Source organism: Stegodyphus dumicola, chromosome 10 (assembly GCF_044657685.1).
Source record: "Stegodyphus dumicola isolate Sdum_Otavi_A_Nest chromosome 10, ASM4465768v1".
In the NCBI taxonomy this organism is placed as follows: domain Eukaryota; kingdom Metazoa; phylum Arthropoda; class Arachnida; order Araneae; family Eresidae; genus Stegodyphus; species Stegodyphus dumicola.
In genome coordinates this window covers 120545635-120566143 of record NC_140777.1, presented here as the reverse complement: position 1 = coordinate 120566143, position 20509 = coordinate 120545635, and the positions used below count along the sequence as shown (strand labels likewise).

General features: G+C 31.4%; 1 protein-coding gene across 1 annotated transcript in view; it reads right to left on the bottom strand.

Annotated features, from left to right (window-relative positions):
• Nucleotides 1–20509, bottom strand: part of Lsm11 (U6 snRNA-associated Sm-like protein LSm11) — a 40082-nt gene that overhangs the window by 10635 nt on the left and 8938 nt on the right. The window contains exon 2 of the mRNA XM_085825461.1: nucleotides 497–619. Within this exon, the coding sequence (XP_085681587.1) occupies nucleotides 497–619 (123 nt within the window). The remainder of the gene's footprint in view (nucleotides 1–496; nucleotides 620–20509) is intronic.

The following is a 20509-nucleotide window of genomic DNA, read 5'->3' as shown; positions in this document are numbered from 1 at the left end:
TGCAGCACATACTGCAACCTGCCTGTCTTGTATAATTTCCAAATACTTGCAGAAAACAAATTTTTAGGTCTCTTAAAACAGAAGTAATTATAGTCTCTTAAAATTATAGTTGCTATTATTTTCAATAAAATTCTTTCTATTTTACTAAACAAACCATGTGCTTTGAAATTTAATTTTACTAATATCATGACAGGTTTAAAAAAAAAAAGCAATCTGAAGAAAATACTTAGGTCTATCTGGAAAGTTTTAGTACAATGTACATTTTTCATTTAAAAAAAAAAAAAATTAAAACAAATACCTAGTTGCAGCTTTTTAAATGTTTCCAAATTTATAACACATGGTTTGCAACAAAAATCAACTCTTATTACAGTACATTAAGGTTGCAGATTGATATGCAGACAAAAGAATATTGGATATCAGTTTTCAAACAACAGACAAGATTTTATTATTAAAACACATACCTTTCGGAGATTTTAAAAAAATAAGAAATACTAACTTTTAACTTCTGTTTATCATCCAGACACTTCTTCAGTAGAGCCAGTGGACAATTCACATAGGCAGTTTTCATCTTTTGCAGAACCGTCAGGTCGTCATCTCGCAAATCCTTACGTTCTTCACTCTAGTACAATAATAAAAAATTAAGTATAACTTCTTCATCATTATTTTTACACATATTTTAAATACATAGCATGCTTTCTTTTATTACACTCAAATCAGTTTACAGAAGTATCATGGACTAGACTCCATTTGCAAGATTTTTTTCTTCAGCATATTTAAGAATGCTTAGTATTTCATCTGTTAAAACCTTCCAACCTACAACTTAAATATATTTTTTCTGTTTTTAAACTATTGCAAAGTAATTTTCTTACAACAATGTATTCATGCTGGATATCAAACATTATGTTCTGAAGACTCATGCAAAGTTAGTTTCAAGTTCTTTGAGCAACAGCCTAGTTACCTGTAACTGCTACTCTGTCCTTCCCACCTTCGTCATTAAAAATTTCCAAGTAAACATACAAACAAGCATATAGAACAATTTTCCCAGAAAACTACCTATTGAGCACACACAAAAAAGTTTCAGTAATTTTCTTGTTATTCAAGCCTCTTCATTGTTACAAATACCAATAACCAGGTTGACAAACTAACATTTTGACAGAGAAGGCTGCAATTTGAATCTAACTGCCAGCAATGTCTTCTTAAGTTAGCATTAGTAATTCTTTATATATTTTATAAGAGAAAAACAAAATGCAATAAATTATATATTTTACTGTACTTTTCACAAATTTATTTACAACTAACAGTTATTTCATAAATTCAATTTTAAAAGGTGATAGCGTGACAGTTATTTCATAGTTTAAATTGCTTCAGAAAAGCATCCTTTACAAATTGTTTGTAAAAATCTTCGCTATACACCATTCAAAAATTGCACATGCATATTTTTCTATCTAATTTTTAAACTTTACATTCATATACAACAAACTATTTCTAATCTTATCAGATGAATTTTAATGTAATGAGTGACAATAATCTGCATACAAAAAGTGCAACTATTATAGGACATATTGGCTTGTATACCCAACATCCATAACTATAAACATTATTAGTGAATAGGATTCTTGCTGTTATTCAGCTTTCAATGTCCCCAAACATAAAATTGTTATCAAATTAAATAGGATTGACTGAATATTTTTGTGAATTAAAATTTAACTCATTACTGTAAGCATAAGAAAATTAGAGGAAGTTAAAAAAAAAATACTTAAAAATACATCAATAATAATGTGTTCAAAAGAAATTCTGAAAAATCTCTTTTTTGCAAAGAGATTAAAACAATATTTTACTCATAATGAGCATTTCTACAGAACTTCAAAATACAGCTGAACTGGTTTAGAAGTGCCCAGCTATATAAATTGCAAACACACAGTGCTACGATTTCTAAGATGTGATAAAAACACTTCCACTTCTAAAGAAAATGACATGCAAATGAAGAGAACTACAAATTTATAAGAAGGATTTTTAATAAAATATTTCCAGCAAGAAAAAATTAGAATATCTTAAACAAGCTTCTTAGAAACTGATGTGTAACCGTATTTTTTATAAACTCACCCCCTAGTATCTCAAAAAGTTTTGATTTTGTCTGCCATTTTATTAAAGACAGATTTGTTCCCCCCCCCCTCCTGATACTGTCCGACATTCTGATTTTTTTTAAATGAATAACTAATAATTTCAGATTTATTTTTCATACACAGGAAACAATGTAAGTTTTTCCCAGCTTTGAAACAAAAATACAGATCTCGGATCTATAATTGAAACACTTTTTGCTTATTCTGAACAAGAAATACTGCTATACACAGTTCATACCAGCATTTTTCATCTGGGTTGAACAAAAGCTTTGGATCAACAATATGAACTAGTGGTTTCATGACAAAATATATTTAATAATATTACAATAAACTACTGTCATTAGGTTAAGTCTAGAAATTCACAGGTAGTTAGTTCCTCATATTTTTGGAACCTTTAAGATGAGATTAATCTATTAACAAAAGTTTTACAGAAATTTATTTAAGCACCAACTAATTTAGAAAAAGTCAAGCCTGTCTGAGGCAGTCATTTTATACTATAACGAGTAATCAGACTGTACATCAATGCTTGTAATGTTCTAGTGAACTATGTTTCCATAGGTACACTTGTCATCAAAATTAAAGGAAAAGACAAAATATGCTCACCAAGTTAAGCATTGCAACTAATGTCATTCTTTATCTCAATAGAAGTGAACACAAAACTGCACTTCCGCACATACCTTAGTGCTGGAAATGTCCAAATTCAGTAACTGACAATGATGTGCAACAGACGCATGTTGGAATTCTGGTCAAGTGAATATGATTTCCAAGTGTGATTAGTCTTCTATTGTTATGGCTCAAAGGCATCATTTTAAGTGAAGGTCAAAAGTGGTGAATAACTGATAGAATCGAGGAAGATCAAACACAAATGCAGGTTGCCCAAGATTTGAATATTCACTCAAAGTATCATATCGAAAGTTCAGAGCTGTTTTTTGAGTGCTGGATCAGCTGATGGACAGCCCGGTGAAGGGCGATCAAGAGCAACAACTGCATCAGACGACAATTTTGTTTCATGGTCAATAACATTGCAAAGTGACTATAAGAAAATTGGTTTTAAACCATCAGGCTGCCACAGAAACTCTTGGCTGTTTCAACTGCTGCACAAAGGCTATTCAGCTTGGACTGCATGTGAGAAAACGAATGGTTTGTGTCCCACTCAATCCAGCTTTCAGAGTGTACAAAATGATGATATCATCATGATCAATGGAGCCAAGATGACTGGGCCTGAGTCCTGTTTACCGACAAATCCAAATACAGCTGAACAGCGATTCTATATGTGTTTTGGTTTGGAGAGGAAGAAGCATGCAACTTACCTTCCCATGTCCATAGAATGTCCCGTTTTCACAATGTCTTGGACACCTAGCTGCATATCCTTCAAGGAGGCTCTGCAACCACTCTATGAGTTATTTAGAACCCCAAGTTAAGACTGTTTAGGGATGCTGCTGGCCCAGAGACAAAGCTTGGTCTCAAGTGTCCGAATACTTGCAATGGAAGATATCACTCAAATAGATTGGAGACTTTACTCACCCAACATGAACCTGACTGAGCATGCGTCGGATGCCTCACAGCGGCGAATTTCAGCACACCGAATTCCTCCCCGAACGCTCTAGAAGCTGAAAAGTGCACTTTTGAAGAGTGGGCAGGCAATTCCAAATCAAGATGTGAAGGGCATATCTGCCCAAGATGACCTATATGTTTCCATTATTTTCCAATTTCTCCATAAATTTGGTTTTAATTTCAACATTCTGCAGATATTATCAATTGCCCATCATTCTAATTTATGTTAACTAATGCTTTTGTACAAATTTTTATTAACACTTTTTCACTACATACCAGTTATGTTTCATTCTGTCATTATCCTTTAATTTTGATGACCAGTGCACAAGCCAACATAACCCTCCAGAAAAATAAAATATATTAATGTAAATTTGTATAGTGTGATTTTCATTATTTATGCAAATAAAAATATCATTTAAAATCTGTATCTGGTTTTAACAAAAGTTTCCCTTTATCACAAATATACCAGATTAGAACCATCCTTTACTTCCACTTCAGTTACAAAAAGTCAGCTACAAAGTGTCACCAACTCATGCGTACACAAAAGGGCCAACATTCAAGAAGCAAAGTGCTCTGGCCAGCCTACTGATGTTGATGAGGCCCACCAGTGAGAACTTGTGGAAAGAGATCAGAATGCAACCATTCAAGAGTTATGACGTTACTGCCACGTCCATTAGTCGCACATCAAGGTTATACAACAAATAGTGCAAATTCAATCGCTGGGTGCCACATAACCTGAATCAAACAAATCAGGAGATGTGTTCAGGCCTGCACTAATCTGCTCGAGTATCAAAGCAAGAAGTGGATTTACTTCAACAAAACCTGAAAAAGGTGTTGCTCCGCACCAAGTGTGCCCATCAGCAGCATCGCAAAACGCAATTTGACTAACGAAAAGATCACGTTTTGTACCTGGTGGGATTGCTGTAGTATTATCTACAGTGAGGGTAATAGAAAAAGGTAAAACGTCGACAGTAAGGTCTACAGCAAGATGCTAGCCCGTGCTGATGATATTCAAGGAAAAACACTGAAATGAGTTCTGGCACAAAAAGGTGATATTCCATCAAGATTTAATGCAAGACCAGATGCGTGTGCATTCACCTGCTGGACTCTATACGGACTCAAATGGGATGTTTTGCCACACCCACCATATAGCCACAACATCACTTTTTTAGACTTCTTTTTTCATACCTCCAACTATATCTTGCTGGTGCTATCTTCCATTTGCAGAGGATGTCCGAAATGGAGTTAATTTGTTTTGGACTCGCGGCCACCAAGTTGCTGGGCTGAAGGACTAAGAAAAACTCCTAAAACATTGACAGAAAATGACAGATCTGGGTGGTGATTACTACCTGCACTAAACCTACTGCTTTCCTGTTTGTTTTTTTTCCTAACTTTATTACGAACTTTTTTTTTTTTGGAAAACTTCGGCTACAACCACATAATTTACATTTGATATTATATTGGAATCTTTTAATAACCTATGAATAAATATTTCACATGTATAACACATTCGCTGCTGGTCAAGAGTGATTGGAGTTACTGCTGAACAGCCAATCAAGCTCTGGCATGTAGTGTTAGGGTGATGTCTCAGGTGCTAGTCACGTACTGGAGTGGAAAAAGCAACCACTCATTTATTTTCAAGTTCAATTGGCTTTATATTTTGAATATGTATGCTGGCTTAAGCATGGAGTGAAGGTTATAAACTAGTTGTACGTGGTTTGGAATGGAAAAAAGTTTAATTTCACGCAAAGATCATACACAAATAAGATTCTGAAATATATAGTTTGCAATATCATTTTATCTAATAATAAATTCATTTGTAATATATATGTGATATAACTTATTATAAATTATATACTTAATAATTATATAAATTAATTACTTATTTTGATTCATTTTTAGATGTAATGTGGCATTGCAGAAATATTTTTATCTCTATCACAGGTCTTGTGCTGGCACGTCATAGAATTCTGTTTTAAAGGTTTAGTAATCAATGTGGTACACATACTTTATTACCTCTTTTAAATCATATTTCTTATAATAAGTCATCATATAGACACTTTCTATGGCACAGCATTATCTATCAACACAACATCACATGACCAGCAGCGAAAGTATTAAAATTAGGTCTTGGGGGGGGGGGTCCAAGCCCGGGAGGAAAAAAAAAAAAAAAAAAGACAATAGTACCTTCAACAAATATAAACAGAAAGGCATGTAACAATCAAAATAATAATAGAAAATGTTTTTTTTTTTTTTTTTTTTTTTTAAAGGCAAGTACGAAATCTCTTAAAATACAGTTTCCTAGAATATCAAAGTTATTCAACTACAAAAAGCTTTTGAACGTGATTGATCAATTACAAATTGTTTTGTAAACTCCAGCTGCTTAATATTCATCAGTTAACTATATTTCTTTGTGACACATATAGATGAATAGTAGAACTGCAATTTAAATGAGCATTAACAACATTAATGTTTCTTGCCAATATCCTCAAGTAGATTGACTTTGGTAGTTACAATCAAATCCAATATCCGGGACATGTATCCGATTTGTTGAAGGTACTATTGTCTTTTTTTTTTTTTTTTTCCTCTCCCGGGCTTGGACCCCCCCCCCCCCAAGACCTAATTTTAATACTTTCGCTGCTGGTCATGTGATGTTGTGTTGATAGATAATGCTGTGCCATAGAAATTGTCTATATGATGACTTATTATAAGAAATATGATTTAAAAGAGGTAATAAAGTATGTGTACCACATTGATTACTAAACCTTTAAAACAGAATTTTATGACGTGCCAGCACAAGACCTGTGATAGAGATAAAAATATTTCTGCAATGCCACATTACATCTAAAAATGAATCAAAATAAGTAATTAATTTATATAATTATTAAGTATATAATTTATAATAAGTTATATCACATATATATTACAAATGAATTTATTATTAGATAAAATGATATTGCAAACTATACATTAGCATCATATTCTAAAACATTCAAGAACTGTGACTAAACTCACTTTTGGCTTTTCAATAAAAACAGCATTTCCTTTTTAAACAACTCATTTCTCTAACCTCTGAATTCACCAAATGATTCTTTGACAATATACAATTACAAATATAATATCCTTGATTCAGCTTATGGACGAAGAAGTTATTCAGAACTTTAAATGGACATGCAGGCAGATGGAACAAATTCATTAAATAATGGCTGCAATAATAAATTTTCAAGCTTAGTCTGCAATCTGCCATTATTGCTTGGTATAGTTCAACCGTCTCAAATGCAACCCTGGCTGGCATTCTGCAAAAACACATAAACTCGTCCAAAAGGGATGTTGTTACTTGCTGCGACGTGAAAGTGTTTTCTTCACCCCAAAGAGAGATGCTGGTGGGAATGAAAGTCCCTCATCCTTCCACCCTATTTTGAGAATAATTCAGTCCGAATAGCATGTTTGTTTGCGCTCATGGTCGCATATGAGGCGGTCGAAGTATAACATATGAAGAGTAACTCGACAAAGTTTGACAAAAGCTATCACCAAAAGTAAGGAAGCAAAATTCATTTGAAAAAGGTGAAAATACTCATCACCTATTCTGAAATGTGGAATATCATTCAATGTTCCTTTAAACAATCCACTGCTCAGAGTTTTAAATGATGAAATTAGCTACTATAGCATCCAGAAAATATAAATACTGAATTTATGAGAGCTTCAATAACAATGCAATAAATTCTAAAACATTCTGTAAAAATGTTAAATTATGCAGCTTATTTCAGTATTTTCAATCAATAAATACATTCATAGTATTAATGCACCTATAGCTGTGTTTCAAATTTTTCATTTTACTTTAAGTAATATTAAGGATCATTTCTAAAGCATTATAAAGTCAGATAATCCAGAATTTCCAAATACGTTAGATTATCAGACTTCATATAACTGAATTTTTTGGGGAGAGGGGGAAGAAACCAGAAATAAAATTTCATTTTAGAAACCACTTGTATAAAAAACTACTATAACTTTTTTATACAAGTTTAAAACCTGGATACAAAATTGTTAAATATCTGAATAATTGGCTTTTTTAATTTCTAAAACTAAATTTTACATAAAAAAGTGATTACAATTAGTGAAAATTACCTTAGAATGTAATTACAGTCAATTTTCTTCATAATTTGCATCTGGTACATCCTCCTTCAGAATCCAATAATAGTGGACTATCATTTTGAATTTTTTTTTCTTTCATATTATTTCTACTCCTATCTGATGAAGTTTCCATATTCTTCATTTACAGTTTTAGTTCTCTGTATTTAATATACTGATCCCTCTTTAGAATCCAATAGTAATGGGCTAACGTTTTGAAATTTCATCTTGTTCACATTATTTCCATTGCAGCTGATGAAAGTATTATGTTAATCTTCATATATGGTTAAGATTTTTTGTTAAAAATAAAGACGAAGAAAACTGCCTTCTGAGATATATCCCAATGTCATTCAGTTTCAACAAAAGCTTGCCTTTTAATTATCAAATTTTCTGCATTCTGGTTATACTCATCATCCTGTTTTTTTACATTCATTCATTATTCAGTTTTGTTCAATGCATTTCAAAACAAAGGATTACTGAAATATCGTATTTGAAAACTAATATATTTTGATTGGCTTCATTAACTTTGAAAAGCTTTTTCTTCCTCCAAAACAGAAGCTTTTCTCTCTTTTGTTCCCAGCCTTCAGAGTTATATTTGATTCAAAAAGTGATAGAGTTTTTCAGAGAAATTCACTCTTTATGATAGCAATGAAATCGTCAAAGTTCAAATAAGTTTGCATTATTGCAGAGTGCATATTTCTGCAACTTGTAGAGAATCCATTCATTTGACACCAATGTTTTCATAAAGTTCAGTTTTGGACAAGAAATAAAACATGCATCTAATATGGAAAGCAAACAGACTTAAAATAATAATATACAACAGAATTATAAGTCCTGATTGGCTTCCAAAGGGTTCAGGAATGAGGGCACCACAAATTTTCCATTGCCAGGTTTACTATGCAATATATGGTGCAGTTAACTAAGCCAGAAAGAGAAGAAATATGTGAGGGCACCAAAATCCTTAAAGTGCTCAAGGGCCTCTAAAGACCTCAATTTAGCCCTCCACATAATAAAAACATTAGTGGAGAATACTGAAGCCTGACTGAAAATAACCTTCATAACAGAAATCAGCAATCACAAGCTGTTTTTGCAAAAAAAACCACTGTTTATCATTTATTAATATATACAACTATTTCATACCTCAGGCACGGGAAAACAAAGTCGCTGATGGTCAAAATTTTGATGAGATAGATTAGAACAGATTACAAGAAAAAGCAAGAATACCAAAAGCATTTGAAGTCAGAGTTCTACTTCCAGTTTGAAGACAGATATGACAAATGAAATTCTGACAGAAATACAGGAGGAATTTTAACATTGCACAAGGATACATGGGAAACAAATAAGCAACCAGTCCATTCTCTTACCAAGAATGAAGCTCAGAGTTTAGTAATTATCTACAGCAACTAGCAGTGAGCTGCAAAATAAAATATATAACTAATACCAACAGATCAAATGCTAGTAAAACCTCATGCAAAGGAAAAAGAAATCTCTTTTTATAATCACTTATATATATGATCGTGATAAAATTTTCAAAGAGAAATTCTTTAAAAATGAAAATTCATTAGCACCATTACTACACGTTATCTCTTTTGCAGTAACCAATATTCAAATATCCCTAATCATGCATTTTCAACCACATCAGAAAATCATTAAATGTTATGACCACAGCTGTAAAAAGAGCATACCAAATCAAAAAGAAGTGCAAGAAGAAAAAATTATAACATGAATAGATGCACGAGGTAAGATTGTCTATGTTAGTTACGCTATGGGAATAAATTACAAACTGCAAAAGCTGAAGACTATAATGAATGATAATACATTATAAATTATCAAATCTTTTGAATTATTTACAAAGAAAAGGAACAGCAACCAACCATATAATTCAAGACACTTATCAAAACATTAACCAATAAGGAATTTTTGAGAAAATATTAAAACTCAGTTATTGTATTATAGCAAAAGGCTATAATGGCCTAAAAGAAATACTGGACTTTTTAAGGCAGGATTTTTCTTTTTCATTTAGAAATAGTACAATTTTAAAATATTCCAATATTACAATTTTAAATTTCCTGCCTGAAAACATGAATTTTATCAAATGATTTGCTATAATGCGAAATATCCTGCATTAATATCTCTGCTATAATACAATAATTGAGATTTGGATACAAATTCAAATCCCAGTAAAGGCACAGATGTCTCCAGGTAACTCAATTTTCAACAATGTTAGGCACAAAAGACAATAGCCATTTTAAAAAATGATGACACACTAAGAATATACATAGAAGAGCAACCAATTAACAAAATAAAAAATAAAAGAAACATCTATAATAGAATACTTTTTTAAATCGTTCTCCACATATACACAGCAATCTGTTTTAGCTTACACCAAACTGTTGCAGAAAACTCATCATGGACAATTTTGCATTGTGCACACTTATTGTTCTCCCTGTGTACACAGTGGTTTTGTTCTTTCCATGTATACAGCGATTTGTTTTCACTTACTCGGAGAAATGCACAAATTTGGCTCCATAAAATTTTATTGGTTACAAAGAACATCTTATGAAACGTGAATGATTACATTCCATATGGGGCAAGACTTATTTCTGAAGGAACTGAACACTTTCTTTTTTATCAGTGCACAAACTCCACAGTGTTACAAATAAAAAATTTAACTAAAGGAAACGGCAAAGTTGAATTGGAAACACCACTCGTCTGCTGGGAGCATGAGCATGCCTAAATTTTACCCATGTCATGGGTTGTCTATTTTGGCAATATAGTGGATTGCCGGGTGAATTCTTTTTTGGTTGGGCAGATAAGTAGAAAGTGGTTTTTTTTTCGATACTGCTAGAATCCAATTCAGATGGTTTCTGCCTGTTAATAAATGTTGGTAGTTTTCAGATGCAAAAATATTAAAAAGCAGATAGGTTAAAACGTCAATTTTTAGCCAATGCCAAAATAAAATAATTGTTTATGACAAGTTTTGTGCCCAAATGTCAAAAGAAAATACTCAAGAAGTCCTTAAATATCCTGATGAGATCTAACATACAAAATTGCTGAAGCGCAAGTTACATTCACCAATATCTTATAACTGCTATATTTAAATAACAGATTTAAATAAAATGTTTCAGATTGACAGACTGAAAACCACTTTTAAACTAAAATGGGAGCTTTTGAAGATGACCGACAAATCTACCTCATCAGCTTGAAGTGGAATGAATGGCTTGATCTAGTCCCCTTTTATTGTATTCTGAAAAGAATCAACAGGAAGGTCTCTACTGCCACTAAACTTTTGCAATTTCTAGTGCTACTGATTTCCAGGCTGCTTTTATGGTGGGATCTAATGAAAATTTTGAGATTGTCTTATCTACTATTAAGTATAGATACTCCCAAAAGTATTTAACCAAAGATATGCTATTTCCATTAATATGTTAGTGAGCAGAGTTTGTAAATAACTCTATGCTTGTCAATTCTTCCTAATAGTTAGTTTCCTAGATGTTAAGCCAATGTACAGTTTCTATGTTTGTACTTTTATTAAGGATTGAGCACACAAACTTGAAGTATCTATTGTGATGACATCTGATTTACTTGATTCCAACAATTCTCTTCTGAATAGAAACACTTTAGTTCTATGAATTACTTCATGGTTAAATAATGCTGAATACTGCCTAAGGTACTATATAATAGTTCTAGATACACATGGAATCTATCACTATTTGGATCATTAAGTATCCTTGGAAAATCAGAAGTAGCACTTCTTATAGCACATAACAATGGCCACTTGAGAGGCCGACTCAATTCTTTTTCAGTGACCTTGGAAGCAGCTATCAAATATTGATTGTAGGAATCTGAATGAATGCATATTTTTACGCTTTTAATTTACCCTGAAACTATTTTCGGGAGAAACATCAATACCACTTAAAATTAACTTCGAGTAAATTTGTCCATGCATTCACAATGTTCTCAACACCCGGAACTATATTTCGTGTTAAAATTTAAGGATAAATACTTTCTGTAAAAAGTATTGTAATAACATTTTGAATTTTGGAGGTAATCTTACCTTTTTTCTTTGGTTTTTGTTTTCTCTGCAAAACCATTTATAAAGATTGGTACTTATTATTAATACAACTATCTTCGCACAAATTTTTTTAACAACTAAAAAAGTAGAAGTTACAGTGTTTTTGGCAACTTTCAGGATGTTTTTTAAATGATTCCCAAACTATCTTGTCATAAGTCAGCAAACATCAATATATCAAAATAAAAAACCTTTTAACTCAATATACAAACTTCAGTTATTGAAAAAAATTACACGACACATTAAAAAATTAAAACATTTTCCACAAATTTCTATACTTTTTGGAACTTAAATATACGTGCAAGGTATAGTTTGGCAAATTTTTACAGAAGAAAAGAATGATAACCTATGCCTATTAGAATATATTCTAAAAAGAATAATGTCTTTTAATTGAAAAATATTTATTGCAAAATTATACATATATTAAGCATATTATAATAATGAAAATCAATGGATAAAATTAATTTCAGAGATTTTATTTTCCTTTCTCCTGGTAGTAATTCACTGCAATCGCTTTAAGAATAGAACGAAACAATTGTCATTCCCACTATTTTTTTATAAAAAAGTTTAAATGCAACAAAAAGAACACATATGAAAATGGCGACCTCGCTTGATAAAATACATGATCATAAGTCCATAAATTTGTGCATATTTTTTGGTAAATTCTTAAATATAAAAAACACAAACATTTTAATCAATTATATATTTTCCTCCATTATCTACAATGTCTCACCATCTTACAGGCAACTTTTTTATGCCATTGCTGTAGAAAGACTCTGGTTTTGATGCAAAAAAACTTGAAAGTTCAATGTGTATATCCTATTTATAATTTAATTTTTTTCCCAGTAAAAAATTTTTGTAAGGCACGAAATAAGTGAAAATCACTTGGGGTAATATTCGGGGAGTAAGCAGGATGTGGGAAAAGCTCCCAATTAAATTCACTAATTTTTTGCAGAGTTGTTTGAGCCATATGCGGTTTAACGTTATGATAAAACACTTTGTTGATATTCACCAATTGTGGGCGTTTTTTGATCAATCCTGAGTTTAGACGGCAAAGTTATTCACTATAAACTTCTGAATTAATCGTTTGATTTGGTTCTAAGAGTTCAAAACGTCCTGAACGGGGTTCATCATCAATGCTGCTTTTTCCAACTTTAAATTTTTTACATTTCTGGGCAGTCCTTACACAAATAATGTACACTACAGTCAAAAGTCATTAATTCGGACTCATCGTGACTTTGGTGATTCCGGATTATAGATCATCAGTTTAAATTTGGTAAGATGGCATGCAGAAATTATAAAATTAAAAATATGAAACCGTAATTTATGAAATAAAGAACAATTATGATCTAAAGGGTATCAAAATTTACAAAAAAAAAAAAAAAAAAAAAAAAAAAAAAAAGCTTAATATTTGTTTACTTTAAACATTTTTTTCAATGCAAGTTGTTTAAGTTACTTCATTTTTTATGTGATAATACATTCTCTTTAATTCTATAAACAGATATAATTTCTTGTTCAGTTACAAAGTTCCGCTGTTCAAGTCCTATAATTGCTGTGTCGAGAATCCCGACTAATTTGTCAATCAAAATTTTTTCGGTTTCAATAACCTCTGTCACTTTCTTCGATATCGGAAGCGAATTATAATGACGAGGAATTTGATTTAAATCATATCAAAGACGGAGTACATCGAGATGAAATACTACATTTAGTAAGGAATTATAAGCCAAATAAAATAAAAACATCTGCCCTGAAGATAAGGATAGTGCTGACAGATCAACTTCCAATTCATTGCGCGTAGGGGCGTTAAAGATAAACAAAGTTTAGATAAACAAACGTTAAAGTTTAAATAAACAAAGGATATGCCTTTATCCATTTTTTGCAACAATTCCACTTTTTGTTTAATAGACTTTGAAACATACTTTCACTTTGTAGATCCTTTACATATTAGTAAATATATATCAGAAATTCTATTTGACATAATCAAAAGTTCAAGCTTACTTTTATAAAATTGCTCTAACAGTCTGCAAAAATTAATAAGCCGAATCCAATTCGAAGATTAAGGAACAACACAATCTGCAACATTAACTGAATTTGAAAATTTTAGCTTAGCTTATACCATCCGTTATACATTAAACACACATTCATAAACGTGTTTTGCGCACGCGCATATTCGCAGCCGTAAAGGTCTTACGCGCATGCGTATGACGCCTGTGCAGAAAGTTTGTAGCTTTGAGGTCCGAATTAACGACTTTTGACTGTATTAATTTTTATCGCTGCAAACCTGGTAGATTCACCACACGAAAATAAAAAATGTAGCACAGCACGTTTGTACTGATTATCTATATTCATCTTTATGGGTACTAAAATGCATTCAATATTTACGAAAGTTGATGATAAACTGAATAATATGTTTCAACAGGTTCAAAACTGTATTTAGTAAATGTGTCATAGTGAATTCTACGCATTCTCTTTATGCGCACAAACTTATGGACTGACCCGATATTATGCATGCGAGTGCCTGAAGAGGTGCTATACACATGGCTGCCACATGGTCTGGCACATTCTGAAAATTTAACAACTTCTACTAAGGTGGTTTATGCTAATACATAAGTAACTATTTCTCAAGCTGCTCTTCTACCTATGTGCATAGAATTTGCTTTTGCTAAAAACAAATATCAGAGAATTGAACTAACTCTATGGTGTGTATAAGTCATCTACCAAATTATCTTATTATTCCCTCTACCAATTTTACGGCAAAAATACTGTATCCTGCAAAAATGTTAATGCAGTTGCTTCTGCTTTGCTAGCAAACTCCACAAGCACATAGTCGAAAACAAAAAATAACATAACCTATTTACAAAAACCACTGGAATTTGAAACAAAAATATATAACATAGCAATGTTGCTTAAGAACTGTTATGAATATGGTTGCCAGTTTGACAGGTTCTGAGAATTTGGGGACATTTCAACTAATTAAAAGTTAATGAAATTTAACTGCAAACAAATTATTAATTATCGCTGTGAACTAATCTACAATATCATTTAAATTCTGAGAGCATATGTAAATCAAGTCAAATATCAAAATCCATGAACAATTATACAATTTAAAAAAATTATAAAAATGCACAAGTGAATAATTATTGAGCAGGCAAGAGACAGACTTATCAAGGGAAAGTTGCCTCTAAACCTATCTCTTCAATTATTCAATTCGTGTTTTGTCATCCATGTAGGCAAGGGTAAAAGTAAAATTCAAAACCAAATGCCCTGAATTACTAAAAAGAAATTTAAACAAGTGGAATTTTGAGAAATTAGCAAACAACCATTAATAGTTCTTACACAGCTATGAATTATAAAACTGCAACAGAAGATACTTTTAAATTTAAAAATGAAAAGTATGAAAAGTGGGTTATTTTCTCTTGTGTAGAATGCCATTTTAACTTTCCAGCACACACATGCGCAAAATTTACGACAAATTCAGTTTTTAATGCACATTTTTCATATATCGAAGCTGAGACATCTAAATGTCATTTCTATTCCTCCTTTCTACCCTTCCCCACATCATGGAATGTGCCAACAGGAAGTCATTTGACTTTTTTTGGGGGGGGGGCTGGGCATTTGTGCACTACGTGGTAGCTTTTTTATAAAAGTTAGGACACTCATGTGTTCGTGGGTGAAAATTCGGAAAATATTTTTCCTCAAATATTTTGTAATTTTGTGTTATTAACTGCCGTGTATTATTTTAATTTGAATACATTTGGCACTGTAAATTTTATATCAGTTTTCATAGCAAAAAAATATGTGCAACCAGCTGATTTTGCTCGCATTCTTCAAGAATTATCTGATGAAGAAAAGGAAGACAAGGAAACCTTTGGATAGAACAACAGCGATTTCCATTCCTTATTTTCCTTTATTTCTATTTTTTAAAAATAAATAAAAACATTAAAGTTAGTTTAAAGTGCGTTTTTGTAACCAGTAAGAAGTAAACTTCCTTGCATATATAAGTAACGCTAAACTTACTTTTTCCCTACCAAGATGTTTTCCTTTTTTGTCTATACTTGCCTTTGATGAATATTAAAATTAGTTTCAATTTTAAAATATAATTATTAAATAATAAATTTAAAACCTTCTATAATGAAAGAGATCATTACATTTTTATCTCACTAACATAAGAACTTAAAAATAATTTACTTATATTTGAATGTGATATTTGTATTTTGCAATAAGATTAATATTTTACTTAACAAATTTATTATTCACTATTCAATATTCACTCATTTCTGTTGTTTTTCGTGCCAAAAACGGTAAAATAACGGATGTCGTAAAAAATATGACGCGCATGTGCTGGAAGGTTAAACATATATAATGCATGACCAAATATTGTCAAATCATATCAAGACTTCAAGAATTAATTTTGTTAATCCTTTTGCTAGGCTATGCTGAAAAAGAAAGGGAACAAATTTTTAAAAAATTTTTTTATTTATATTTTGACCAATTTGTAGAGAAATTCTCAATATACAGTTAACGAGCACAACACAAAGTATAAACTTAATGTTATTCAAATCTTCATACTTAAATATCTTAAAATGCATTAGATACATCAAAGTGATTACCTGCAATATAAATAAATAGGGGATACTACAATTAATAAATGTTCATATTTACAAAGTTCATATAATGCCAGACGGAAAACACTATGTACTGCTGTATATTAAAGTAAGCTAAATAAGCTGAACTACATTGATTTTAAATATAAATATTAAAATAATTTGGATGTAAAAATGTTAAACTTTGAAAAATCTAAAATTTGCAGAATTCAAGATTAAACATTACAAATCATGACTGAAAAAGTTCAGTTTATAATTCGTTGAATTTTTGGAATATCGTCAACTTTGAGAAATTCACTACGATCAAATAAATATTTTAACGCATATTATCTTTTCTCATTATTGTGTAATTATCATCACTTTTTGCAGAACTTAAAAATAATTTTTAAAAGGTTATTTAATTACGTGATCTACATTATGCTGAAATATTATCTACAGAAGCTAAAGAGAGTTTTATATAATATTGTCGTGTTATGTATTACACATAGTTGTGTTTAATGAGTTTTTAACAGTAAGGGGTCACCAGTGACCTTCGAGCTGTTGTAGACTATTTGTACAATTTATTATTCTTCAAACCATTACACAGCATGATTTTAAATTCATGGTATAAACTTGGAGGAGGTAGAGAACAAAAGTACGAACAATATTTACATAGGAAACCATGGTCGCAATCCATTTATTTAGTCATAAATACAACTCCAAATGTATTTACTGTAAAATTTTGAAACGAGATTGAGATTGCATAATACTTCATACGAATAACAGCACTTACAGAGACTTTTATCACTCATTTAAAAAGATCTTGTTTGAAACTGCATCACTAAATACATTTGCATAAAAAAACACTGCTGTCGGTAGAGTGCAGAAGGTTTGCATCTTAGTAGGGGAAGACGACATTCACAATTGTTCTGTCATCAGTGATGGGAGATTTTACCTATGTGAAAAAAACAGACATGCAATTACATGTATGGCCATACAAGCAATAACACCAGAGCTGAGCTACGATCACAGAATGTTTCAGCAGGTACATTGTCAACTTTGTGAAACAGGTGCTTTAAATGCCACCATATTGGATGCTAGTTGATGATGAACTGTATGCAATCCAAGATTTGAAGAAAGCATCTCAAACATTTTTTAACAAGATTTGAAGAAAACATCCCTAAATGAAAATGCTGATAGACCCAAGTGAAGTACAAGAGCTGTTGCACAGAAAAGGTGAGTTGACATACCATTTGGAGTATTAAACAAAAACTGCTTATACCCCTTCCATTTTCAGCAAGTACAAGTTTTGAATTTGCAAGATCATCTTTTGAAGAATCCTTGTAAATACACTCTTTCAAGCTGAAAGTGGGCAATATTATTTATTTCATTATTTTCTTGTATTAATGACCAAATAAATGGATTGCAACATGGATTTCCTATGTGAATATTATTCATATCTTTGTTCTGTATTTTCCAAGTCTGTACCACGAATTTGGAATCACTCTATAGTAACAATGGTATCACTTCAAAATTTATCAGTATCGATATTTATGTATTTTTTTTTTTTACTATTGGTTGCGTCACCAGTCGCTCCCACAGCACTGTAGCTAAATGAAGTGCAGGCTCAATATGTTGATTTAAGTCTAATAAAGATTTGATTGGCATCATTTTCCTAAGCATCAAAGTGCAACCTTAATACAAAAAAATATACTTTTAAAGTCTCTCATCTACCTTGTGTTCTGTAAATAATTTTTTTCAACCAAAATCCCCAAAACTTTTGGGGGAGAAGAGCAAAGAATTAATGGGGGGGGGCACTGGCATTTACTCTAATTTTTTGTCAAAATACCTCTGTTCGAACAAAATTTTATCTCAAGTCATACTTTCGAGGAATGATAAACATAAATTAAGTGTTGTCAATCAGCCCACTAAAACAGGAAGGATAAACTTAGCAATGTATTATTTATTAATGCAAAGGAAAATCAAACTGATTATACATTATTCGAACCTTCTGTAGCTTTTTAAATCAAAATAAAATTTAATAAGAAAAATTATGCTGAAAACCACTGCCGCTGACAGAATGGGATTTGCAAAAGTTTCATTAATTACAATTAATCACAGGGAATCATTTTCCTTGGTAAAGGCTAAAATTGAATCTTTTTTTTTTTTCCTAGACAGTCCTACTAGAAAAAGAAAGATGGAAAACTAAAGATAGGCAGCTGTGAAATATAAAGTTCTAAATTCCATTTCAGCTTCTAAACTGAAATATTTTAAGACCTAGGATTGAAATTGTACACATTTTAAATATTACAGGATTTGGAGGCATTCTTGAAAGTAGAAGACCACTGCCTACAGAAAAATCGGAAAAGTATTCATACGGCCCATAACATTTTAACCTTAACCCTCTGAGCGGCCAGGGTTTTCACTAAGAAAGCACAAATTTCCCAAAACTACTATGAGAACTTTTATTTTATTTTAATGTAAAAACTCTCCTGGTATTTCATTCCTGGATTTGTGTACTTTTGATACATTGCCTTAATTTCTTTGACGTATATATATACGTTCTTGCAGATATCACAAAAATATTCTAAGCCATATATATATACGACCCTGCCGCTTGGAGTAACCCCTCTCTTTACTCCATAAGAAGGCATTCCAAGATCATAAAAAAATTTTCAGTAGTTTTTGACATTACTTCAAACCACTAGCTCATACTAACAGTTTATACTACTAAATGATATTGAACAAAACAGCTGACACTTTTTATATACCCATACTTCATGCCACAAATTGAATTATGTTAAAAAGCTCAAAAATTCATTTACCAATGAATAAGAAATATGAGTAGTTCTTATACATTTTAGTTGAGGATACTATAAAGGCAATGGATTAAATAGTCAACAAAAAATAATAGCCAACTCTAGATTGTACAGTATTTTACAAATTTAGTTAAATGCAAAATAATTTGGGATCAAACATTTTAACTTCAAATTCAGCTCTTGTTAGGCAATCAATATACATTAATAATAAATATGGTCCTTTTTTAACAAATTATTCCAGGCACCATATCAAATACAACTGTTGCCCATACAAGTCATTGGTATAAAATTAACACATTAACCTTTGCATGTGTGCTCATAGATAACACAAAATATATAAGAGTATTAATACAGCTTTTACATATTTTAAAACAGGCTGACCATACAAAATACTTAGATTCTTCTAAAGAGGTTCAGAGAAGAATTGTTTGGTTTTTAACAGATGTTGTGAAGCCAGTGTCATTTTATGAAAGACATACCACAAAATGAACAATTTCAGGAGAGCAGTATCTGAATAAGTGAATTTTACAGAAGACATGGAGATACTCACAAATCTGCCTTTAAAAAATTTAAACTATTGTCATAATAAGGATGAACCGCTAAATCAGAAAATTTTGCAAAAGCGTAAATGAGTAAAATAAATGCTTATTATTCTCTATTCATAATGGAATATGACAAAGATAAATGACATATCGAGCAAAAGGATACTTACCTCAAGTTTCAGCGTATACAAAAAGGAATGGATTTTACTCCAAAATTATAGCTGCAGATGAAACTTGAGAACACCACATTGTCTGACCAAAAAAAAATAAGTATGAAATGTCATATTACAGATCTTAATTCTTTGTTCGACATCAGCTAGTTAAATTTCAATGCTCTTCAATGAGTACAGCCCATTGTTTCCAGATCGGTTACACATACAGGGCAGTCTCAAAATACAAAAAGCAGGATTAAATCATTCATGTTATTAATGTAAACAATGAAGTTCGCTCACTTAAAAGCTCAGCATTGAGACCCACTGGTACCCAAGTGCAGCATTGCCAGTTAGCATTCTTACAACTATGCATGATAATATTCAGCCTTTAGGGCCTATATCCCTTATCAATTGCACTTTCCTTCTTCCACCAACGCCTAGTGACTTTATCAAAAGAACTAGGAAAACTACCAGCTAAAAAGAAGACACATGGATCTCCAGTTCGATATTCTGAGACTGGAGAAGCAAGCCCTCAGCAG